The 27,270-nt window shown below is 40.9% G+C and overlaps 1 protein-coding gene across 6 annotated transcripts in view; it reads left to right on the plus strand.

Annotated features, from left to right (window-relative positions):
* The window catches only part of kcnma1a (potassium large conductance calcium-activated channel, subfamily M, alpha member 1a), a 787,618-nt gene extending 760,865 nt beyond the window's left edge, over positions 1-26,753 (plus strand). For 2 of the 6 annotated variants that reach the window (XM_068020585.1, XM_068020588.1), the window contains 2 exons: positions 654-878; positions 11,042-11,198. In XM_068020585.1, coding sequence (XP_067876686.1) covers positions 654-878; positions 11,042-11,141 — 325 coding nt within the window. In that variant the 3' untranslated portion in view covers positions 11,142-11,198. The other 4 variants (XM_068020590.1, XM_068020591.1, XM_068020586.1 and 1 more) reach the window with 4 other exon arrangements.
* The last annotated feature ends 517 nt before the right edge of the window (positions 26,754-27,270 follow it).

Genomic DNA, 27,270 nt, shown 5'->3' on the forward strand with positions numbered 1-27,270 from the left:
TTTTTCCACATGTTCTAAGTTCCTTGAGCAGTGTGCACTGGGGTTTGCTTCAGCTGTTGTCGTACTGCAACAAGATCGCCACAGTAAGACATTGCTTACAAAGTAATGTCTGACTGCAGTTGGATTCGCACTTTTATGAAGTGACTCTAGCTTCACAGGTAAATGATAATTCCCAGATTCCTGGTACTTGATGTTATCTGCTATAGTAGTGAAGCGATGGACCATGTGCGTTCTCAACTTTCCTAGTTGGAGGACAGTTTTGATCTAATCTGACAAACAGCCGGGATCTGGTGAATAGCTGGTTTTGCACCCTGTCTGATTTTACACTCCATTGACTTCAATGGAGTGTAATATTAAGTAGAGTACAAAAGCACTGTTCCCACCCAATCCCCTGGGAATCCCACCCAGTGAGTTAGCTTAAAATTATCTCCATTATTGCAATTGAAATGACATCGTACATAATTAATATAGTGGCATTTCTGGGCAGTGCATTTTGATGTAAATTTTGTCACGATGTTACAGCTTTAGGCAAAAGCAAAATTTTTTAATGGGCTTGCCAGGACTCTTCAATACTTTGGTCCTTACATGGAAAATAATGTTCCAGTACTGGGGTAGCTTACATGGTTCATTTATATTTTCCTGTTCCTTCTCAGGTATGTGATTGCTAATCCGCACTATGAATTTGAACTCGTCTCAACGGATGTGATCTTCTGCCTGATGCAGTTTGACCACAACGCTGGCCAATCCCGTGGCAGTTTATCGCACTCGTCTCATTCCTCCCACTCTTCCAGTAAGAAAAGCTCGTCTGTGCACTCCATCCCGTCTACCACCAACCGTCCAAATCGCAACAAGATTCGGGATCCCCGGGAAAAGCAGAAGTATGTGCTTGACCCTGCTAACTGATGAAAAACTGTTTGTGAATTTCCACCTCTGCCCATTCCCCAACGCAGAGCTTCCCTTTGTCACGGACTGCATCACGTATGTCTGCATATGTTTGTCTGTATGCATGTGTTTGTCAACAGATTTCATCGTCCATCTCCTGCAGCACAACAGCAACAAACCAGATGGACCAAAACAAAAATCATTACCAAACACCAATTAACTCTCAGCAGCAAATACTGACATACTTTTATTTGAAACACTTAATTGTGTAATGTTTGTTAGTTTACACAGAACACAATAATAGTAATTATTTAATGCGCAACATTAGGGTACAGTAAAGGGCAAGATTTTTATAATTATCTTAGACTAACTTATGAAAATAACATATCCAAGCAGGCAACTCCTGGTGAAGATGACTATTGTCCCCTTGGTAATAATGGCAGAGCATTTTAAATTCATGACGTTTTTGAATTGTCACTGATTCAATAGCATATTCCTATTAGCACAGACACAGATGAAAGAGCTTGGGGGGGTGGAAGCGATGAATAGAATTTAGCGAGACATGCAAAACATTCTTCTTTTCCTTAATTTGACTGTTACATTGTCAACTTTTGTTTCTCCTGAGAATTGATGTCACTTTTTTTTAAATTAGCTTTTATATTTCCTAAGATAAAAAGTCAGTCATGTTTTCCTGGGATGGTGCAATGATGTGAATCTTGGCAGAAGGAACAAAAAAAAAAGAAAATAGTGTGTCAGGCACTTTTATACAGTAGCCATTCATACCACAGTTTGTATTCATGAAGACAGTTAAATGCACTTCTTTTGTGTGACTGTCATAGATACAATTGGCATATACACATTGTTGATTTTTCATGGAAGCAGGATATTCACTTTCTGGTGTTATGTGGGAATGTAAATTTTTTTAGGAACCCAATATTTATTAGATAACTTTACTTTTCGCCCAAAGAAAGTTTTTTTTGTATGTGTGTATGTATATATATATATATATATACACACACAGATTTAATATACTTTCCTAAAACAATGTTTACACTATACCACTATTTCATAGTATGGGCTTGCCAGTGGGTGTATGTTTTGGTTAAGAGATACTAACCAAAGTAGACTTTCACTAACACTGTCTTGTTTACAGGAGATTTTAATGTTGTCAGACAGTGCCAGCGAAAGTGCTGAGTCCAGATGTGATAGTTTAAGAAAATTGTAAACTTATCTAGAATATTTACTTACTTTTTCTCTAAAGTGCTACAAGGATGACTAGAATGAGCCAAGGTATGACTATCAATGGTTTTGCATGATATGGCAATTGCCGTGGGTTCTTTCCATACTTGTCCTTGTGAAACTTTGTTAATTAAAACTTAGTAAAAAGACTTTTTTTTTAAACAGATCAAATAATTTGTGTTTGTTTATGCTTTCTGGCCGAAATGAGCTGTCTGCTGCTGCTGCTGTTGCTGTTGCTTTGTCCATGACAGATGTGACCCTGGGTGTCCATCATTCTCCTGCTCCTTTGCATGTGGTGTCTTGCTGCTCATGTGATTGCCTTGTGACCATTTGGAATCTGTCACTGTATGCAGATTCTGTCATTCAGCTCATTGTTCGGTCTAAGACCGACAAGATAATTTGATTTTGTGTTGATGTCAGCTGAGCAATTACTCATCCTGTTCACGCAGTGGTTTTGTGAGCCTCTATTCTCATTCTTTTTTGAAAATTCAGTTTGCTATATGTGATGTTTTAGTGAATCAGTCATTCTGTATCGTGTATCTATCCCTCAACACGTTTCTACATAATTTGGCAAGAAGGAGTAGTTTTGGATACATAACAACAAGCAGCATTGTATGCATCACAGTGCAACTCTGGGCTGAGCAACAGTTATGTATTATCAGGCCCAAAATCACCAGTGATGCTTTATTCCCTCCGCTATTGCTCTGATGTTACTTGTCCTCTTCATTCCCACTCCCATATTTTGTGTATGTGCGTGCATATCTTTTGTTTTCCTTGTTTAAGTCTCCATTGCTGTGACATCCCATGTTACTGTATACCTTGCACCTATGAGATAAATTTTATGATGCATGTACTCAAACCAACCAACTGAATCCCTTCCCTGCCCCAACCAAAAGTTGTGGCTGCTGAAAGAGAAAATTGAATTTTCCTCAAATGATAAACAGACATTGCTACGTGAGTTTTTTTTGGCATTTTTAACTTAAATATATGCAACTGAACAAAATTGATTTTTATATTCTAGATAAAATCTTACTCCTATGTAACTCAGTTTGCAACTTATGGGATAGAATTGATCTTTAACATATATAGCACAATAATGTAAAACTTTTTTTTTAAATGTAGAAATACTCCATTGTTAAACTTGCCATTGATCTGGAGCCACTTAACAACCAAATAAAGTGCAGCCAGTCAGTGACTGGAGAAATTTCTGAAGTTGAGTAGCGGTGACTTGGCTCCCAGGCCAGTCTGAATCTATAACCTGTGACTCTGGATGAAAGGCAGTGCAAAATTGTAGGTCCCCCTGCAGTGACAGAAGCACAGTTATTTCAATACAAGTAATAAATATACTTTTTGGATAGACATTGGCGGAGTACTATGTGTAGAAAATATTCCACCGTCACTGTAGACTTCCCTTCTCAAAGTAAAAAACCTTTAATCTGGAATCCAAAAACTGATATAAAAGAAGGAATGAATTGCTTCCAAATCACAAAGACCACCTACTTTAATGGCCTTGTCATCGTATGCTTCTGTCCCTGCCTCAGCACATCTGTTGCTGAAGCTCTCGTCCATGCCTTTGTCACCTCCAGATGCACTTATTCCAATGCTCCTATCCTCCACATTCCACAAACTCCAGCTGATCTGAAACTCTGCTGCTGTATTCTATCCTTCATCAAGTCCTGCTAGCTCATCACTCCTGACCCTTGTTGAACTACATTTACTTTGAGATCCCTCACAACCCTTCAATTTGAAATTTTCATCCTGGTGTTTAAATCCCTCATGGACTCACCTCTCCCTTGCTGTGTAACCTTGTTCAGCTCCAATAACTCCCCTCAGAACTCCAAGTTCCTCTGACTTTGGTCATTTGTGCAACGCAACCACCACCACCACCACCCCCTCCCCTCATTGGCAGCTGTGCCTTGAGCCATTTGGGCTCCACTCTCTGGATTTACCTACCTAAACAAATCTGCCTCTCTACCTCCCTCCTCCTTAAAACCCACCACTTCCACCAAGCTTTTGGTCACCCTTCCTAATATCTCCTTCTAAAGTCTGGCACCATTTTTGTCTGATTATGCCTCCATGAAGTGCCTTGGGTTATTTTCTTACATTTAGGGTGCTTTATAAATGCAAGTTGTTATTAAATGCTAAAATAGTCTATTTATATGTTGACACTGTTTAATCTAGTGATACTGAGTAAAGCAGCATCAGTGGAACACCATGAGAATGAGTTCACACTGAAGTATTTATAAAAAGTGCCTAGCTAGATTCTGGTAAAAATAACTCTGGCTACAGCCAAGATAATTAATAGGACTTGCATTGTTTACGTTCCAGCACAGTTGGACACCTCTGGGTGTTGATAACAGTCAAAGTTTTATGAAAGGGAAATCATGTTTGATAAATTTATTAGTGTTCTTTGAGGATGTAACTAGTAGGGTAGTTTAAGGGGAACCAGTAGATACTTGGATTCCAAAAGGCATGTGATAAGATGCATTACAAAAGGTTAATTTGCAACATAAGGGCTCATGGAGTTGAGGTAATATATTAGCATGGATAGAGGATTGGTTAACAGAGGGGAAGCAAAGAGTAGGGATAATACGGCATTTTCAAGTTGGCAGACTATAACTAATGGAGTGCTGCAAGGATCGGTGCTGGGGCCTCAGTCATTTACAATCTATATCAATGACCTAGACGGAGACCAAGAATAATGTATCTAAGTTTGCTGATGAAACAAAGCTAGATAGGAATGCAAGCTGTGAGGAGGACAAAGAGGCTTCACAGAGGTATAAACAGGTTAAAGTGAGTGGGCAATAGGTGGCAGATGGAGTATAATGTGGGGTAGTGTGAGGAATTCACTTTGTTCTTAAGAATAGAAAAGCAAATTATTTTTAAAAAGTCATCAAATTTGTAAATGTTGATGTTCAGAGGGATTTGGGTGTACTTGTACAAGGAACGCTGTAAGTTAGCATGCAGGTACAGCAAGAAATCAGGAAGGGAAATTACATGTTGGCCTTTATTGCAAGGGGACTGGAGTACAAGAATAAAGAGGTCTTGCTACAACTGTACAGGGCTTTGGAAAGACCACACCTGGACTGTTATGCGCAGTTTTGGTCTCCATATCTAAGGAAGGAGATATTTGCCTTGGAGGCAGTACAGCAACAGTTCACTAGATTGGTTCCTGGGGGATGAGAGGGTTGTCCTATAAGAGAGGGTGAGTAAATTGGGTCTATATTCTCTGGAGTTTAGAAGAATGAGGGATGATCTCATTGAAACATACAAGAATCTGAAGAAGCTTGATAGAGTAGACACTGAGTGGTTGTTTCCTGTTGCTGGGGAATCTAGAACACGGGGGCACAGTCTCAGGATAAAGGGTTGATCATTTAGGACTGAGATGAGGAGAAATTTCTTCACTCAAAGGGTTGTGAATTTTTGGAATCCTCTACCCCTGAGGGTTATGGATGCTCCATCATTGAATATATTTAAGGCTGAGATAGACAGATTTTTGGTGTCTCAGGGAATCAAAGGATACGGCAAGTGGGTGGGAAAGTGGATTTGAAGCCAAAGATCAGCCAGGATCATATTGAATGATGGAGCAGACTTGACAGGCTGTATGGTCTACTCCAGCTCCTATTTCTGATGTCCTTGGTGCAGTGACTGACAGACATCGGACCAACTGACATGTTGATAGTGTTTGTGCTACCAGGTAAAATCTAGGCCAGCCAGGAGACAGAGGGATCTTAAAGTGGAAAGCCCAGAAAGCTTGTATAGTGCTGGGCCTCGAAAACTGAAACTTGGACAAATGCCCCCCTCCCCACCTTCACTTACCACCCTCACCCAACCTATGGAGGCAGAATTCTAATGTTAATATAACTCCAAAGTGTAATTTGGACATTTATCAGTAAGTATCAGCTGTGGCTTAGTTGGTAGCACTTGTGCCTCTGAGTCAGAAGGTTGTGGATTCAATTCCCACACCTGGACTTGAGCACAACAATCTCAGCTGACACTCCAGTGTATTACTGAGGGAGTGTTGCATTGTTCGAGGTGCCGTCCTTCAGATGAAATGTTATACTGAGGCCCCATCTGCTCTGTCGCGTGGATCTGGCACTATTTTGAAGAGGAGTGGGGGAGTTATCCCTGGTGTTGTGGACTATTTATCACTCAGTCATTATCACATTGCTGTTTTTGGGAGTTTGCTGTGCAGAAATTGGCTACTGTGTTTTCTACATTACAACAGTGACTATATTTCAAAATAGTACTTAATTGGCTGTAAAGCACTTTAAGATGTCCTGTAGTTGCGAAAGGCGCCATATAAACCCAAGTCTTTTTATACATTTCATTCAGTTTTCAGTTGATAGTGTATTAGGGCAACTAAAAGAAATCTGTGAACTGAAATCTTTCCAACAAATCTGTATTTAGTTGAATGAATTTCTGTACTTTGTACAAATGTTTGTTGTAGTTTAAGCAGGTTGTTAAACGTGTTCTGAGTGTTCGCATTTCCTGTAAAAAAAAAAGGTACATGTACATGTTCTGTCCGTCCTTCCTCTTCTGAAGGTGCTGACTGCTTGCTGGGCCACAGTTCCATAGGCACACCTTCTGGTGTCCAGCTGGCTATGTCATATTTGAGCCTTGAAAGTGAATGTCAGTGGATTATTCTACTAGGGAATTACAACCAAGCCTGATCCTATCTTTACCTGATATTCAAACTTGTACTTCACTCATAAGAGTCTGAGATCCACCTTTTCCTTGCTGTACCCAAGGCTGCTGAGGAGAATTGTAGCAGTCCTCTGCCACTGAGGTCAGGTAACACAGCACCTGGAATAGTGCTGTTTTGTATGTTTCAGCTACACACTAACTCAACAGGAGAGCATGGTTAATATTGTGTATCATTGATAACTGAATGGGACAGTCAGCTCGATGCTAACATTAAAAATAAAGCTTGAAATGTTCCTAGGTAGTTACTGTGCAACTGATGCAGAGCTGAAACTGCTGAGACTATCTCACATGGCTTGGTCCATGGATGTACCATTGGATCAGCAACTTCTCTCCTTAGTTTTCCACCATTTTTTCTCTGTGCAATGTGAAAACTATGTCACATTGACTCAAATGCTATAGTGTAGCAAAGGTTGAAGTTTTCCTGGTCTGAACAGAATTCTATTAATCCATGGACTTCCACTCCCTCAAAAGGACACCATTCTTTTGGTGTCTATAACAACCACATTTAACGGTGGTGTTGTTAATAGATTGACATCAGGGACAGCATTAATCCTGAAGTGCAATAGATGACAAACAGATGACATACATGTGGTAATGCTGATTTAATACTGACTTTTTTTTCTCTTGGATCATTGTTTGGAAGCAAAACAGGAGTTGTCTTAGCAATCAGAATCTGTTACAATTCTCTGTTGTGCAAATTAGTTTGATTCTTGTGACATTGGCCTTTCTGTGATAACCCATACACTGGTGACCTGAAGTGAGCTTCAAGCCATGGAGATCTCTCTCCAAATATTGCTCTAGGGTCAGCAGTGAAGCCATCTCCAGCTTGTTTCCAGTTGACTCGAGTCGTCTTCCCCTCCCAGAAAAAAAAATCTGTCAATGTTTGGAATTTGTACAGTTGTGAAATCGAAGTGTGAGTAGGAGCTCGGTTTCCCTGTCAGGATGACAGGGAGCAGGTGGCTGCATTCTCAGGTCATTGCACAGGAACTCAGAAGTGCTTCTGGCCTCTGCTGCTGACCTGGGAGCACTTAATGTCTTCAGTAGAATCACAGCAGGCTAATAACTCTCTCCTTGTCCAACATCAGGATAACAGGAAACAGTTATTCAAAAAACATGGTGCTTTAATCAAATCAAGGGACATAAATTGTATCGTTCCTTTGTGCTTCTCCTCTAGTTGATTTGTTTCCCAGTTTTTCTTTGTTCTTCTGCCACCAAAGCCTGCAGTGGGGCTGTGGGTTATGTATTTGAACTGGGCCAGTTCATCTGGAGAAATCTTGGCCAAATCCACATTAGGCTGGATTGTGTCTTTAAAGAAAAAAGAAGTGGAATGCAGGTATATTAAGATAAAATGTCCCTGTATGTGTACATAACATTATTTCTTTGGACATTTTACTGCTTTTTTGGTAAAAGTTTGTGCAGTTATTTGCTGCCCTCATTTTAGTTACTGAATAACAAAATGAAGCACTTTTGTTCAATACTGACTCTCCTGTAGATGCTGACTCATTTACATTGCAGGCTGGCCTCCACTGCACCAGCAGCTGAAAAGAAATGCATCCATAACCGTGTTCATGCACAGTTCTTGACAGTTTATTTTTTATGTGATGTGAAAGCCTGCCCAGAGACCGATAGAACAGCAGCTGTTTACCTCCAGAGGAGGAAACAACTGCCACCTCTTGAACTGCATCAATAGTGTGCCAGTTTGTGTGCATTTTTCATGCTGTTTTTTCCATTCATTTTCAGGCTATAGGCATGGCTGGCAGAATGGCATTCATTGCCTATCCCTTGTTACCCTGAGCAGGTGGTGATAATATGTAGTTTACTAAGCCACCTCAGGAAGCTTTAACCTGGTGTGAATCAGCATGTAGGTCATTGCATGGTGGGCTGAAATATTCTGTTGGAAGATGGACCGGTTAGGTATTCACGACTATCTGGCAACTAATGTAGATTTTTTATAGTTCACAAATTGTCCATTTATCAAGGTGAATTCCACTACTTGCCATTGTGGAATTTGAACTCATGGGGTAGTAGGGGCAAAATTAGCTGGTGCCATCTTATTGGTGTGAACTGGGTGCAGAAAATGCACAACCCGAGGCCCACTTGATAGATTACATCAATGAGCTGGGGGTGGAGGAGAGGATTAGGAGGGGTCAAGTGGGGGTTTTGGGGACTCCTGCAGAGGTGGGAGAGGCACGCCTGTTCCACATTCATGTAAGTTTTGGTGGTAGCCTTCTTTATGGACCACCTGTTAGGCCACATGTAGATTTGGTTCTTCTGAACATGGGAGGCCTGAACACCAGTCACAGCAGTCCAATTTTGCAAAAGGCTCCTGAAACCGACGTTAGGTCCTGTCTTTACACATGCAAAGAGCCTAATAACTATTGCAGGCAGAGGTCCTGGCTGCTGTGCCAAATTGATGGGCAGTGCAATGTATGCAAGCATCTTGCATGCCATATTAGATGCTTCGGTATCTGTTTAATGCCTGTAAGACCGGTACACAGTCCATGAACAACTAGGCCCCCCCAATCTTGGCGTTACTAGCTAAGTGCTTAAGGACACATAATAAGCACACCTGCAAGCGATCAGAAGCCATCAACGCATCCTAAGTTTGTGTGCACCTAACAGTGGATGAAAATAATGAATGTCTGGTTGTGAAAGCACTCATGCTGCACAGACAACCAATGTGACTGATGACAGTATGCTTTCTCACTGACAGTTTTTTAATGCCTGCTCAGTTATGGGGGGGGGGGGGCACACTCTGCTCATTTCTATCAGTTATAGATTTTGTGCTTATGTTGATCATCCATTTAGTTTAGTTTAGAGATACAGCACTGAAACAGGCCCTTCGGCCCACCGAGTCTGTGCCGACCATCAACCACCCATTTATACTAATCCTACACTAATTCCATATTCCTACCACATCCCCACCTGTCCCTATATTTCCCTACCACCTACCTATACTAAGGGCAATTTATAATGGCCAATTTACCTATCAACCTGCAAGTCTTTGGCATGTGGGAGGAAACCCACGCAGACACAGGGAGAACTTGCAAACTCCACACAGGCAATACCCAGAATTGAACCCGGGTCGCTGGAGCTGTGAGGCTGTGGTGCTAACCACTGCGCCGCCCTATTTATGGATGCATCTCAAAATTGTATTAGGGCGGCTTTGACTGTCCATGGAGCAGGGCAAGGTTTCCACCACTACACCAAATTTCAAACATCCAGGGTGCTTGTTTTTCAGGCAAGTGACAGTTGGAAATACTGCTGCAGGAGTATTAGCCTTGTTCAAATTCATCAGCTGACTGGATTTGAGCATTCTTGTAATGTGGCATTTTTGTTTGTGTGTAGCACCCCTTATATTCTGTAACTTCAAAACCTCTTGATGGTGGGAGTGGGGTCCATTTGTTGCTGTGTAGTAACTGGATAGTAAACCTGTAGTGTATGTATAAGCAGTCAACATTCACAGGAAAATGTAAGGAATGACAATCATTTTAGAGAGTGCACAACTCATGAGAGACTTTATCAGGTCCACTCAACAGTACAAAATTCCTTTTCTGCCTATGCCTGAAAATCACATTTTTATACAGCTTATTATGAAAACAAAATTGTGATTGTTCTCCCTCAGGCAAGAAGAAACCTTTCTGTAGACATACACTTGATGAGGCACACTTTAATACCTGCGCCCATTCCAAAACAGTATTACAGCCAATGAAGTACTTTTAAAAGTGTAGCCACTATTGTAATGTATGAAATGCAACAGTCAGTGAACGGTAAGCTCTCTCGAATGGTAATGCAAAAATGATGAGTTAATCTGGTTTAGTGATAAATAGTGGGCAGAACTATGCTGCTTTGAAATAGTGCCTTTTCTGACCATGTGAGAAGGTACATGTGTTTCACAGCTCATATGAAAAGATAGCAATACAGAATGTTGATGTAAATGGATTTGAAACAAAAATGTGATTTAGATTTCTACAGAAGAAAGGCATGTGACAGGTTTCATGTCTAATGCAATGTTAAAAGTTGATTATGTGGCAATAAATGTCTAGAGTTTACGTTGCTTCATTTTCAGTGGAATGAGCAGAAATAATGCTGGTAGGTATGAGAGAGGAGGAGAATGTTACAATCAGGTGAGAAAGAGGGCTAGGGTTCCCTTTTCAGCTGCCACCTGGTCTTAGTGCAACAGAGTTTAATTTTAAACACACCGTGTTTTTAGGTCCTCCTTGGTGAATCCTTGTTCACCACTTTCCCATTCTAAGGCAAAGAAACCAGCACAAACAGGCTCTCAAGAAGAAAGTGGATTCAGAGGCTTGTGAGAAAGAGATGGGAGCAGACAGACTTTCTGCCCAACCTGTTAATTCAAAAAACTCAGGTTGCTCAGCAGGTTAGTTATGTGACTGGTTGGTTTTAAATGCGTGTTTGTGTATTTGGCCATCTTAGCAGTCAACTTGGCATGCAAGTTGCCCCACCTTCTACATCTGGTGATCAAAAGTCCATTGTGGTTTAAAGTTTCAGGGAATGGCTGCTTTCTCCTTTCACATTCTGTTAATATGTAAATGTCTTTTCCAGCCATGGCTGATGTGTCTAACAAGTCCTTTCTTCACTTCAGTAACAGTTTAAAATCAATATGCCTTATTCTTGGCAGGTGGGGGCCTAGCATGACGAGAGAAGGGAGAGTGACAACTGTAGGAGTGTTTGAGGCATGAAGGAAGGAGCCCCTTAACAATGCATGGAGCCCTGCTGCAAACTAATTGAGCAGGCAGTATTTTTGCCTGCTGTCTGCATTAGAGTAAATGGGCTTGGGTTAATTTTGCATTGTCATCCCTGTGCACTTTAAAGAAAAAATGGATCCTCTGTAAAAGAAGTTGTTCTGTGGATTGATTAAATTCTTTGTCAATGAAAGTGGGTTTTCAGTAAGAGGAGTGGGAATTATCAATTAGTAGGTCAGGGCACTAGCAAACATGACTGCCAATGCTAGGATAATATGGGGATTGCAAAATAATAAAGGACACTGAAAGGAATGGAGAGCTTGTGCAGGCACAGGAAAAAAAAAGGCTTGCATTGCTATTGTGCCTTTCATGACCTCAGACCATCCCAAAGCCACTATCAGTGCCTTGAGTCATACAATGCAAGAAAAGAAGGCCTTGCATTAGATAGCATCTTTCACAATCAACAGCCAATTTGCACACATCCAAGTCCTACAAACAGCAATGTAATAATGACCAGATAATCTGTTTTTTTTGCAATGTTGATTGTGAGATAAGTATTGACCAGGACCTTGGAAATAATGCTGCTGCTTTTCTTCAACAAAGCACCATGCGCTCTTTTATATTCGCAGCACCTCCAATAGTGCAGCACTCCCTCACTGTACCACCAAATCAATAGAGGATGAGACTTTTAAAATATTGCATATCTTGTTGAGAGATACAGCAGAATTGTCACTTCCACTGCACTGCTGGCAGTATCTGTGAAAAAGTAAATTAGTGAATGACAGGAGAAAAGTTTGGTTGGCTTTGATTTTTGTCAGTGTCAACCCAGTGTTTAAACAGCATTTTCCAGGTGAGCACAGTGGAATCATAACATGTTTGCTCCAAACACTCTTAGAAGGGGGTGGGATGCATGAACGATATTCCTTCAGGAGCTGCAGTTTTCCTCTTGCTCTGCAAGTGATATTTTTCAACATCCTTCCCACACTTACTCAGTGGGAATGAGAGTTACTGCTGTTTCTATTTGCTTCTTTTGAAGAAAATAATTCATAAACCATTTCTGGGCTCTTCTGCCCACTGTGCCATATCTGTCTCTTGCAGAATACCTTGCAGCTAAATACATGGTTTCATTGACAGCAGTCTTATTTGCCACAATGCCTGAACCAACAGGAATGATCTTTTAAAATCCTTGCTGCTCTTTGACAGCAGGAAAACTTTTTTTTTTAACACATAGCGAGTGGTTATGATCTGGAATGCACTGCCGAAAAGGACAGTGGAGGAACATTCAAGCATGGCTTTCAAAAGGAAATTTTTTAAGCATATGAAGGGAAAAAACTTGCATGCTGTGTGGAAAGGATGGGAGAGAGTGGGACGAGCTAAATTGGTCTTGCAGAGAGTCTACTCGGGCTTTAACCATTCGATGATTCTTGCTGTAACTAATACATTTACTTCATTGTTCCTTTGGTGAAAATGTGAATATTATTCTCATTGTGCTAGAAGATGTCTTACTTCAATTGTGGCTGACATTCTGCTCCCTCTCTCGCAAAGGTCCTACCTGTTGTAGCAGCAATCATGAAACATTCCAGTTAAATCCTATCTAGACTTGTACCCTCTTTTAAGTCACACTCTTAGAGCTGCTAAACATAACTTCCTTGAAAAGAGACAGTGAGGGAGAGAGACAAATTACCTTTACCATATTACAAAGTCCCAGGGTGCTTCACAAGAGCATTATCCAACAAAATTTGACTGAGCCATATGCAAGGCAATATTAGGGAAGATGACCAAATGCTAGACCAAAGAAGTAGGTTCTAAAGAGCATTTTAAAGGAAGAAAGATAGGTTCAAGGAGCAGATTCCAGAGCTTCGGGCCAAGGCTGGTGGCATAGTGGTTAGCACTGCAGCCTCACAGCTCCAACGACCCGGGTTCAGTTCTGGGTACTGCTTGTGCGGAGTTTGCAAATTCTCCCTGTGACCGCATGGGTTTCCGCCAGGTCCAGGTAGGTGGTAGGGAATATGGGATTAATGTTGGATTAGTATAAATGGGTGGCTGATGGGTCAGCACAGGCTTGGTGGGCCAAAGGCCCTGTATCAGTGCCTTTATCTCTTCAAAAAAAAAAGGCAGCTAAAGGCACAGCCACCAAATTAAGACTGGGGATCTTCAAGAAGCCAGAATTACAGCTATCTGAGGGTTCTGGGGCTGGAGACAATTGCAGAGATAGGAAGAGGCAAGGCGAAGGAGGGATCTGAAAACGAAGACAAGAACTAAAAAAAAAAAAAGATGTTGCAAGCCAATGCTGATCAGCGAGCACAGGCGTGATGTGTGAATGAGACTTGGTTCGAAGTAGAGGTTTGGATGAGGTGGGAGGCTGACCACAAGTGCATTGGAATAGTCAAGTCTAGAGGTAACAAAGGCATGAATGAGGGTTTCAGCAGTAGATAAACTGAGGCAGTACAGAGTTGGGCAATGTTATGGAATAGGAGGTCTGAGTGATAGTGGAAGTGTGGCCAGAAGTTCATCGCCTGGTCAAATATGACACCAAATTTGCAAACTGTCGGGCCCAATCTCACACAGCTTCCATGGAGCGATAGTAGGCTAGTGCAGTGTTGTCCAATAGAAATTGTTAACTGGCAACCGGTGTGGCTACAGTGTTAGCCACATGCGAGTAGAAAAGGCCATAAAACACTCATACAAGTAAATGTACTTTTACTTAAACATCACCAGTAAAGGACAGGCGATTATCTAAAATTGCTCACATATTCTGTTTTTAATATTACCAGCATATGCAAACTATACATGCATATGCTATGTGAATGGGTACTGAGTACTAACATATTCTCAAGAACTATTTCCATTGCTCATCTTGTATGTAATCAGAACAGCAATTAGCCACATGTATTCAGTGGTATTCAGTGGTACAACACCATCCTAAAGACAAAGTTGAGCCTCATGGCTCAACTCCTCAGTCAAACTGAATAAAGATCCTCCCTTCTTTTCTACAATACATTTAAACACAAATTGCACTCCGTCCATGAGAGTTAGATTCTCTACTCTCCAGATCTGGTTCTCGTGCTCAACATTCTGCCTCTGAACTTGCCCTCTCACTTGTTCTTTTTTCAGTCTTTTCTACCCTTCGCCTTTGCTTCTTCTTGGAAATTTGTTTGTCTCTTTCAACTACTAGCCTGCCCTATAGCTATCTGATGAAAGGTCACAGACCTGAATCATTAACTCTGCTTCTCTCTCCATAGATGCTGCCTGACCTGCTGAGTATTTCCAGCACTTCCTGTTTTTATTTGACTACATACATTAGTACTGCCTAAAGTTATGGAAACTGCTGTTGACTCTAAAAATAACCCATCTCCTTGAAAGTTCTGGCCTAATCCATTGACAATTGTAGGGTTTTTGCATGGTTGTTTTTCTGGCAATCATTTGCCTATGTTATACAACTGAGGTCCAAGAGCAGAGTTTGAGAGGTTATATTTTTCACTGCCTTAAATATCTCAACCACTTGACAGGATCTGGATCTCAACTTCTAAACCAGTTACCATTTATATAGACTTCCAAAGTGATGTTTGCTAGTTTACTGTCAAATGATTGCATCTGTGCTATGTTTGATAGGTCATCTTCAGCCTTTTTTTCCATCAAGAGATTTGTGACTGTTTTATCTGTCAGTGACCACCTACAGTCATCACTGAACCCATTCTGCACATTTACTGATACTTCTGCATTCAGCAGCTTCTTTCTGATTCATGTCCACAGAATCATAGAAAGTTTGAGGCCACTTGGCCAATCATGTCTGTGCCAGCCAAAAAACGATCCACCCTTTCTAATCCCACCTTCCAGCTTTTGGTCCGTAGCCATGCAGATTACAGCACTTGAGGTGCATATCCAGACTTCTTTTGAATATATTGAGGGTTACTACCCTTTCAGCCAGCGAGTTCCAGACCCCCACCACCCTTTGAGTGTAAAAGCTTTTCCTCTTCTCCCCTCTAATTTTTCAACCAATCACTTTACATCTATGCCCCCTAGTCACTAACCTCTCTGCTAAGGTGAATAGGCCCTTCACCATTTTGTACATTTTAATCAGATCTCCCCTCAGCCTTCTCTGTTCCAAGGAGAACAACCCCAGCCTATCTAATCTTTCCTCATAGCTGCATTTTTCCAGTCCTGGCAACCTCCTTGTAAATCTTCCCTTTACCCTCTCTAGTGCAATTACATCCTTTCTGTAATGTGACCAGAACTGCACACAGTACTCAAGTTGTGGCCTAACCAATGAGTTATACAGTTCCAGCATAACCTGCCTCCTCTTATATACCTTGGCTAATAAAAGAAAGGATTCCATTTGCCTTCATAACCACCTTATCGACCTGTCCTGCTACCTTCAGGGATCTGTGGACATTCACTCCAAAGTCCCTCACTTCCTCTACACTTCTCAGCGTTTGACCTCCCCAAATGCAACCCCTCACAATTTTCAGGGTTGAATTCCATTTGCCACTTCTCTGCCCATCTGACTAGACCACAATATCTTCCTGCACCTACAGCTATCCTTCTCACCATCTACCACATGACCAATCTTTGTGTCGTTTGCAAACTTCTTGATCATGCCCCTTACATTTACATCCAAATCGTTAATACCTACCACAAAAAGCAGGGGACCCAGTACTGAGCCATGTGGAACACCACTGGAAACAGCCCTCCAGTTGTAAATAATTACCCTTTGTTTCCTGCCACTGAGCCAATTTTGTATCCACCTTGCTGCATTTCCCTGGATCCCAACCCACAGAGTACATCACCTCGTGCTTCTGTGGAATTACTAAAGTTTTAATTTCCTCTATGCCCCTTGATGACTCACTGAAGATCTTGCGCATTTTTTTAGATGGTTCTTTAATGGCACAGTTTTTCATCTGCCTCAGAGATGCTTACCAGCAATGGTCCACATCCTGTTTGTAAAATACAAGTCCCTCCAAGATTTGAATATGGCTCACATTTCTCCAGAGTCCTCTATGTCCTCTTGCATACACCTGGACTGAAAAGTAGGAAACGTTTATCAGTTGATGAGCAATCTTTTACACTTCTAGTCTCCATTTGCTTTCCAATACAACTTTTCCTGTCTTTCTTTTATGAATACTAATATTCTCATGGTTCCTCTGTAGTTGCCTTTTATTTTCCAAATATTCTGTCCTGCACACCATTCACTTTTTGTTTCTTTGCTGTGTTGTAATCAAGAGTCATCACACTATGTTCTGCACTATTTTATTACTGTGGAACATCTTACCTCTTTCATTATTCTCTTCCTCCAACAATCGCTAGGCTCCAAAATCACAGCTCTTTTCAATCTTGGTATCCTGCACTATGGGTCTTACCCCTTAACCTTTATAAACATGAGAAGGTCTGCATCAGGTGTACCTAATGTTCCTTTTAACACCTTAAAAAAGTGATTTTCCTGAGATCCTTCAAGGACAGCAGAAAACATAAATATTAATTCTCACAGGCCATGGCCCACATTGGGATCACTCCGAAATCAAAACAGGAAATGCTGGAAATATTCAGCAAGTCTGGCATCATCTGAGGAGAGAGTTAACATTTCAGGTCTCTGACCGTTCATCAAAGGTCATCAACCTGAAATGTTAACTCTGTTTCCGTCTCCTCAGAGGCTACCAGACCTGCATTTTTTATTTCAGATTTCAAGCGTCCGTAGTATTTTACTTTGGCATCTTTCCACCCACTATTTGGATCAGAGAAGGCCCAGCAGCCAACCCAGCCTTGAAATTCAAACAACTTCATATGCAGTTAATGCTCTACAATTCTACCCACAATGTAATAGGGCACAAAAACCTGTAATCAAATAATCCCAAAATAAATGCTCTTATTTATGGTATGAATCAGCTACAGCTGGTGTGTGGGGCCAGCAATTTGGTCCTCTCATTTAACACAATGATGGGCAAGTATTGCCTAGGGCTTTACATTATCTCAAGCACACACTTCCATGGCTTTCGGTAGCACCATCATTCTTTGGTTGCAGTGGTAATCTTGAATGTAAACAAACAACATTTGCAGGCAAATTGTAAACATAAGGACAAACTTTGAGCCCTATGATCATTAAAAAGCAGTTTAATAATTGTACAGTTCTTTGCAGAGAAAAGGCACACAAAGTCAATAAATCATTAAGTACCATAACTCTAATGAACCATTCTTCTCAAAGTAAAGTTAAAGAGTTAGGAATTAAGTGGACTCTTCAAAAACACTGAGCATCTAGATGTTCTGCATGAGAAGTTGTAGTTATTATGTAAAACATGTAGAACTTTTAATAAAATTAAACGGATTATTATTACACACTGCTTGCATTCTCTAGAGTTTCAAAGAATTAGAGGTGATCTTAATGAAATTTACAAAACACTTAAAGGGATAGACGCAGGTAAGATGTTTCCCCTGGTTGGGGAGTCTCAAACCATGCGACACAATTTCAAAATAAGGGGGAAGCCACTTACGACAGAGATGAGGAGAAATGTCTTTATTCAGAGGGTTGTGGAAGCTCAGTCGTTGAGTATATTTAAAGCAGAGATTGACAGATTTCTAAATACCAATGACATAAAGGGATATGGGGATTGTGTGGGAAAAAGGCATTGAAGTGGATGATCATGTTGAATGGCCTACTCCTGCTCCTGTGTTCCTAAGCATTGCTTGGAAGTGATGCTACAAGAGCAGTTTTCTACTTTGTTATCTTCTGTGAAAGGCTATGGTCCGAAGAAATAGAAATGTTACACTATCAGTGGTAAATTATTAAACCCCAGGTTATTTAAGAGCCCTGTGGGTTCCTTTTTATCAGTTTATAATTTTCTGCTTGATTACCGAGGCCTGAAAGCTGCCTTGTGTTTCCTGGTCTGTAACTGAGTTGAAAGACTATGGCGCAATGTGAAACCATCATGACACACTAAAAATTTTAACTGACAAAACTAAAGAAGTCCTCTTACAGAAGCTTCCTACAAACCAAACTCATTGGTCGCTATCCATTTACAGTATTACCCTGATAAAAAAAAAACTGAGAGTCGGGTGCGCTCTGTAAATGCAATTCTGTCTGCAATATAGTGGACAATTAGCAGCCTAGCTTTCTTGTATTTTGGCTACATCATTAGCAGAATTTCTGTCCAGGGTTCTGCTCATTGACAAATTCTATTCATTTTTGAAATACTGATAGAACTCATGCTTTTACAGACACCACAAAATACCAAGCTAGCCTTCTGTGAACACCAGGGAGGTATAGGATATGATAAATCCTCCTTGAAATCTAGCCAGCTCCCTGCTTTGTGTAGCACCTGCAATTTCCCCTCCAAGCCACACACCATCCTGACTTGCAACTATATTGCTGTTCCTTTACTGTCACTGGGTCAAAAACCTGAAACTCCCTTCCTAACAGCACTTTCGACAGCACATGGACTGCAACAGTTCAAAGCAGCTCACTGCCACCACCTTCTCAAAGGCAATTCGGGATGGGCAACAAATGCTGGCCTTGCCAGCGACATTCATATCCCATGAAAGAATAAAAAAAGTGCGTGAAGGAATCCTCCATTTCTAAAAGCGTGAGCTTTGGTTCCAACTAGATTGGAGGAAAAATTCCAAATTTGCGAGAATGACAAAGAAGAACCTATTCTGATTGGAACATGAGACTGGGCCAATGACTCAGTTGTACTTAAGAGGATTCGCTTACACCATTTTACTTCCTGAAGACATTCACTTGTTGTGAAGTCCAATGTTTTCATTGTCAATAACCTGGAGTAAAAATCAATAAAATGAACTCTCCCAAAACATTATTTTATGCAGTTCCTGCTGTGTAGTCTGGGATCTTTGGAAATATTTTCCAGTTATGTCAGAATTATTCAACTGTGGGGACTTGAGCTATATTCCTCCCAGCCCCTCACTACCCACAGTGGGAGCCAACTCCCTCCTATTCCCACCCACTGATATGCATGTCTCAGCTCTCAGTACAATATGAGTTACTAAGCTAATAATTTTTTCAAGCTCCACAAACTTACCTAAATGCACATACAATACTTGTTGCAATTCCTGGTCAGTAGCTTACAAACTCATGTTTGCCACTTCAATTCAGAACAGGCTATCAGGCCTGTGTCTGCTATATCCTGTGCTTTACACCAGTAATACTGCACTGCTAGCCTGCTGTAATGAACTGAAGCGGAAAGGGTAAATTTTAGTTCCAAACAGAAAATTTCAACAAGTATTTGTGCGTATGTCTGTGTTGACTCACTGAACTAAAACAGGCTGAAGGCCCAGTGACCCTACACCCTCAACAGAAATCCACTCACTTCCAGGGATGCCATCTCTGTCCCAATTGCAGGGACAGGCTTATTAGCTCAGTCAGATCGAGTTCATCAGCAGCATCTGCCTAGGCAGAGGCTCAAAATGTTGAAGTAGTTCCATTATTCTCTGGCACAGCACAGGAACCCAGGGAAGGACCTTCACAGAAATAAGGCAGAAGTCTTCAGCTCCCAAATGTGTTTTTGTGCTGTTCAACCAGTCCCTCTGCCATTTTGGGCCTTTACTTGACGCATAACGGAGCCTACATTTGCACTCAATTGGGCTTATCAGGTGGCGCACTGACCCGATTTTCCCAGGAAAATCCCCTCCTCTCATTAGACAGCCCCCTTTACATGGCAGTAGATCCACACAGTTTCCCAGCCTCATCTCCATGGGGTGGAACCATGACGAAACCAGGTAGCATGCCGACTCCCATCTCCCTCAACCAGGCTCAGGGTAAGATGTCAGGCCTCACATTTTGAGAAGCTTGGGGGATGCAGCTATGGTGGCTCTGTGAATCAAATTACACATATAAATTTCACCTAACTCTTCTCAATTCCTGCTTGAAGTTCAGTTTTCGCTTGCTCTCTTCTGAAGCACCATGAACTTTCTCACTATGTTATTTATGTTTATGCTTCCAGGATGAGAACAAGCCATCTGACCCATACATATTTGCCCCTATCTTTCATCTGATGTTAGCCCTGTGTGCCAATTATTCCTTCCCTCACCTACTGGAGAGGTAGATAAACCAGAGACCTGCATCTAATTCAAGCTTAAATCCACATCTCTGACTCAGTGGTGAGAGTGCCAACAACCGACCCCAGTTGGTAACAATCCAAGTTGAAACCTATGCCCAAATATCATCACAATATGCATCCATCCTTATATCTTCACTGTTCAACCCTGGTCTGCTCTACTCACACCCTGCCCTCCAATACAGTAATATTGTCGCCTCTGGAGTATATGATCATCTCAACCCATGCCTACAATCATAAATCTTTTCCAAACAGCTACTTATCCAGATCTTTTTTTAAAGGAGTTAGTTGCCTCAGCTTTAACTGATTTTTCTGGAAGCCTGTACCTCCATTCTGGTGAGGGGTGGGGTGGGGTAGGAGTGCCTTTTAAGCGGTAAATTGAGTCAAAGTAGCCAATTTGCATCCAAATCATCTTTGCCTCTTAGCATTTTAAATATATGGATCATGTCCTTCCTCAAACATCTTAGCTTCTGAGAAACAACCAGATTCCCAGGAGTTTGATAATCTATAAAAGAAAAATAAGTAAATAGTGTGGTGACAAATGTTCTGCCTCTCACCGCCACCCTCCCAGTGCCTTTTTCCTGCATTGTGAAAATGACACATATTGATTAAATCTGCTTGTAACTATTGACAAAACATCAATACTGCCTCAACTATTGACTGCTATTTAAGAAGGCTCTAAGACTATAAAAAATAATGTCATGGCATTCTCTAACTGGGCTATGTAATCGATCATAGGATTTGGATTCATAAAAATATTGCTTTATTTAATTGCTTTATTTCTTTCAAAAGGGTATACACCTAAGTTATAGAACATGGTCTTTTAACTGTCCTAGCAAGAAGGGGAAAGTGTCAAAATCGGCTGGAGGTGAAAAAAGTTCACTCATCGAAGGTTTCACTGCTTTCCAGACAACAGTTAATTTGTGAAATCCTCAGTTTTAAAGATAACAGACTCCAGCTCGATCATGACAAGCTGTTCTAAAACTACACACTTAAAAGACAACATATATTTGAGACTGTACCTGTATGAAAATGGGATCATGCCATGCCAAACTTGATTATATGCAGTAAGCTCACCTTCTCATAAACCAAGAGTCATTTCTTTTTTTAAATCAAGGGATTTGGTATACACATTATGAGTTGTGATGTTTTTTCAAACATCAACCAATATAGGATGACAGTTTGTAAACCTCATTAGTGACTTACTTAATTTAATTTCATTTTTTTTTATTCAGTCATGGGATGTGGGCGTCACTGGCTATGCCAGCATTTATTGCCCATCCCTAATTGCCCTTGAGAAGGTGGTGGTGAGCTGCCTTTTTGAACCGCTGCAGTCCATTTGAGGTAGGTAGACCCACAGTGCTGTTAGGAAGGGAGTTCCAGGATTTTGACCCAGCGACAGTGAAGGAACGGCAATATAGTTCCAAGTCAGGATGGTGTGTGACTTGGACGGGAATTTGCAGGTGGTGTTCCCATGGATTTGCTGCCCTTGTCCTTCTAGTTTGTCGAGGACGCGGGTTTGGAAGGTGCTGTCTAAGGAGCCTTGGTGCATTGCATCTTGTAGATGGTACACACTGCTGCTACTGTGCGTCGGTGGTGGAGGGAGTGAATGTTTGTAGATGGTGTGCCAATCAAGCGGGCTGCTTTGTCCTGGATGGTATCGAGCTTCTTGAGTGTTGTCAGGAGGTGAGTTACTCGCCTCAGGATTCCTAGACTCTGACCTGCTCTTATATGGCTACTCCAGTTCAGTTCCTGGTCAATGGTTGCCCCTAGGATGTTGTTAGGGGATTCAGCGATGGTAATGCCATTGAATGTCAAGGGGTGATGACTAGATTCTCTCTTGTTGGGGATGGTCATTGCCTGGCACTTGTGTGGCGCAAATGTTACTTGCCACTTATCAGCCCAAGCCTGGATATTGTCCAGGTCTTGCTGCATTTCTACACGGACTGCTTCAGTATCTGAGGAGTCACGAACGGTGCTGAACATTGTGCAATCATCAGCGAACATCCCCACTTCTGACCTTATGATTGAAGGAAGGTCATTGAAAACTATATTACAACATCTGAAAATGCTTGGCAATAAAACTTTTTAAAAATCCTATCTGTTACCACCGCATTGGGAAAGGAAGTGATATAATGAGTGGCAAGTCATCCTCTCATTATTGATTTTTTCTTCCTCTTTGTGTAGTTAATGCATCTCATTCAGAGAAAATGGCCTTCCAACTCCTCCCCTGGGCTTTAATTGTTGATTTGATTGACAGTAGAAAAAAAAAGTCCTGAGAGTTGAGAGTTTTATTGCAAGGTCAGGAGTGAGGCTTAAACTAGGTTTAGAGAATTGCTGAAAATAGAGACATGTTGTCGAAGCTTTTCATCTTGCACTCATCAGGACAATATGAAAGAATAACCAATGTAAGGGAGAACAACAACTTATACTGCATGAGAAGAGATAGCTGATTGGTAGAGGCATTGTCATGGAGAATGCACCAGTTTATGGCGACTGACAATTAACTGCCAAGTTTTGTTTGAAATTTGAACCAGGCAGCTTGACTCGATTGGTCAAGGCATTGTCCTGAGGAATGAACCAGCGAATGGCTGTCTCTTATTTTGTTTAGCTGAAACAGGCGCAATGTTTGTACATGTTCTTTCTGTCTGCAAAGAACAGGGCCCTGTGGATTAACATATGTAGCTTCCAAACGTGCTACACTGCGAGCCCTAATGTTGTCCAAATGAGTAATGTGATATATGAATTTCAATGCCAGGGTTATGCCAGGTATATAGGCCGTACATCCCAAAGACTGGCGGATCGTATCAAACATGTCCCTCCCGCTGTTCACAACGGGCAAGGTACAGGCCGTACCTAACCAGCCCGTGCTTGCAAAACTCAAAACACAGTGTCCAACATTAGATATGATTCCGCGATTGGACAACATTTGCTAAATAATCGGCAGTGTGCTAAGAATTACGCTAGTACAGAATAGGCGTCTGCCCTGAACCCCTGCCTTGTTCCTGCTGGGTGGGTTAGGCTAAAGTTACCCAAGTAGCTCCTGTGTTCCACTACCTATTTGTCTACACCTATCTAAAGATTTATTCCTGCAAGGATAACATTCCCCATTTGTGATAGACTTGGATGTTTTACAAATGCCTGTGTACCATCGTCCAGGAGCCCAAATGGTTGAATACTTGGCTCCCAGCCAGAAAGTCATGTGCCCAAGTCCTCGAGTGGCCTGTCACTTCAGCTTGCTTGCCTCAGTTGATTGAATCTCAGAGATCAACCAGGCTATTAACTAGAGTACCAAATGACACACTGTAGAATAGTAAAGTATTCCATCTCTGAGGTAGGAAAAAGCTGACATAGATGTAAACTGTCTCATTCACTCGTTGAATAGTGCAATCTGATGAACAAGACATGGAGCAGCCCTGACAGTGGTCTAGAGAAGTATCTAAATCTACACTGTCCTATTAGGCCTACTATAGCAGGACACATAGAGGCAAGAGACGGAGTAAAATGAGAAAAGAAATTTGCCAGTAAAATTGAACAATCGCACAATATCAAACAAGACATCATACTGTTATTGGTTTTTGCAAAAGCTGTCACAATGAAATGTAGTCATTCTTTTGTTGCTTTGATTTTATTTTACATTTACAATACCTCTGAGTCGTATTCCTATAGTTTCAAAGCACTTGAACCAGTTTAGGGGAGTCTGCATTCTAAGCCTAGAAAAAGCACTTTTTTTCTCTCGCTAACTCCAGTCTACTGAGAGCCTTCCACATAAAAAGCCTATCAATAATTCAGGTGTTCTGATTACTTTAAAAGTTCCATTGAATTACAGCTACAAAAAAATGTCCGTTTGACGTGAAGATGCATGTAGATGGACATTGCAGAATGCTTGCAACCTGTAGATCATGTCAGAACAGATTGTAACTTTATCATTCTGTCACAGGGAATAATTTAAACCACTTAATCAGTCAGTATCACAGTGGAGGAGGTAACATGTCATGAATTCCAATTTTACAATCTATCAAACATGCAACAGGGTTAACATTTTTTTTTCCAGCCCACGAGACTAACCACAATGTTTGTTTCTCTCTTTCCTCCTCTTTCTCTCACTCTTCTGTGGGTCCTTCCTGCTGTTTGTAGAAAAGAAATGGTTTACAGATGAAACTGATAACACCTTCCCGAGGAACATTCAGATAAAACCAATGAGCACTCACATGGCTAATCAAATCAATCAGTACAAATCTACCAGCAGTTTGATCCCACCCATCAGAGAGGTAGAAGATGAATGTTGATACCTGTATGAACTCCAGTCTAAGAGTGAGACTTTGTGAAGATCCTTCAATGGGATGCTTGCTGGCTTTGATGCTCCGTGGATCTTATCATGCTCTGTTACAGACAAGTAAAGGATCATGGACACTACACCACCAAGAAGAAGTAATAATCTGCCCTTAAATTATCTGCGTCCAGCATGGAATCACAGGTTTAATGGATGGTTTTACTGATGACTTGAAGACAATCGATGCAGACTGAATATTATGGCCATTTATGTTTAGCAAGTTTTTATTTTATAAATGCAATACCTTGTCATCTTCTACTTTGTAGCTTCTCTTTCCTTCCTTTTGTGACCAGACTTGTATTTTGTTCCCCTTTTGTTTCCTCCTTGGAGAATGAAGGTCACAAAAAAAAATTAGTTCAATGTATACAATCCCTCAATCAAGTAATAAAACCAGTATACTTCTAGCAGTGGCAAATGAGGCTTCCATTGTTGCCTGATGACTAGCATGTGAGCGCCATCAGAATATACACTGTTATCTGTCTTTGTGTTGAGGTAGGGCATAGACCTAGCCCTGTATTAAAGATTGTTCAACATTCTAACATCAACATTTTTTAGTTTTCCATTTCGGAATTTTTTCCCTCTGCTTTGATGAAGTGTAGAAGTGCTTGACCCACAAGGTCTTCTGGGAAAGACCACATTGCAAGCCAAGTGCTATTTTTCTACAGTGTTCATTTTCTCCATTTTTAAATCTGTTTTGAAATGAAAATTTTGAGACAGCACAAAGTAGTTAATTCATATCAGAGACAGTAGATCATTTTTTGGAGTCTAGCCTGGGAGGATAAAGAGACATTAATCTTAACTTGGTGAGGTAGAAAGCATTAATGCAGAGTTGTCTGACTTAAGTAAGCCTGCATGCCATTTCAGCCTATTACATAGTTCCAAGCAGCACTTATTGATCCAAGGAGTTCAATCTTTGACTCTTGGTGTGATCCCCACCTCCCTCACAGTGCTGAAAGCCATCTTGACAACTACTTTTGTTCAGCAACACAAGGTCAGGAGAGAGAGGAACAAACAATACCATAAGAGAGCTGGACTGGACTTACTGCAAACTCACATCATTAGGATAGGAAAAGATACATGGCAGGCAACCTTATTGTTTCTGCACACCCTGCTGTGCCAGTTCCGTCGATTATAGACTCTGATTTTAGCTAAAACTATCTCAGCTTTAATGTCTGTTCTCTGGCTGCAGCACTGAACACATCCGTACTGCAACCCAACCACACTATGTTCTGGAGTGATTTTTGAATTGTGATTACTTTGTTGTTACATTTTGTAGGAAGTAGAGTGAAACAATTGTGAATAAAATATTAATATTAATTGGATTGTTAACAAGGAGAACTTGCTAGCCTGTTTTAAGGAATTGCGCTTCAGCACCTTCCATTCAGTTCGACTCTTTCATCATGCCAGAGTCTGGGAATTCAGTGGATGATTACATAATGACAAAAACGTTAACTTTACTACACTTACTGAAAAATGTACATTTTTCATTATTTTTAGCATGTTTTCTGTTATATATTTTCGCACTTTTATTTCTATCAAGTTTGGTTTCTTAACTCCCTGTTCTTTTTGCTCCCAATTCTTCGTCATCAACCTTGAAGATGGAGAATCATTGCAGGGACCCACCTTTCCTTAACTTTTATTTTTGGTTTGCATTTTTTTTCCGCTAGGAAATTAGAAGAGATAATATGATGGTGCTCAGACCTGATCTACCTGGCTCTGTCATATGATATCTGGTGATAATATTTTGTCTTGTACAAAAAGAGTTTGTACATATATTGTACATGGTTTCATTTTGTATTTTTTCTCAGATTAAAATGGTTGTATTTGTGTCCAATGAAGCAATGTGTGGGATCCTTTAAGTCTCTTTTTTAACCTCACTGAGTGTCAAATCACAAACAAACACTGGCCTCGCTAACTCTGGCAGATTGAGCGCTACGGCGATTGCAGAGTAAATGCTAGAATCATGTCATAAGGATTTTGAGCCTAATATGCTTTCATTGGAAGAAAATTGTATTCCCGGCATGTGTTACTAGTTGTTTGGTGTTCTAACACTTTTCCAAATAATCACCAAAAATATTAAAGGGGAAATTACATTAAAAAAAATCTTTACACATGGGTGGTTAGCACATGGAATGCTTGGCCACAAACTGTTGTTGAAGCAGAATAAACAAATTCATTTAAAAGGGAATTAGATGGTTGTTTGAAAAGCTGAAACATTAAAGTGTGTAGGAGAATGGGATTGAAATAGCTGAGTCAGGTGGAGAAAAGCACCATGATGGGACAAATGACCAGTTTCTGGGCTGCAACATTTTTAAGATTGTGAGAAGAATGGGCTTCTGGGCAA

Source organism: Heterodontus francisci, chromosome 42 (assembly GCF_036365525.1).
Source record: "Heterodontus francisci isolate sHetFra1 chromosome 42, sHetFra1.hap1, whole genome shotgun sequence".
Taxonomy (NCBI): Eukaryota; Metazoa; Chordata; class Chondrichthyes; order Heterodontiformes; family Heterodontidae; genus Heterodontus; species Heterodontus francisci.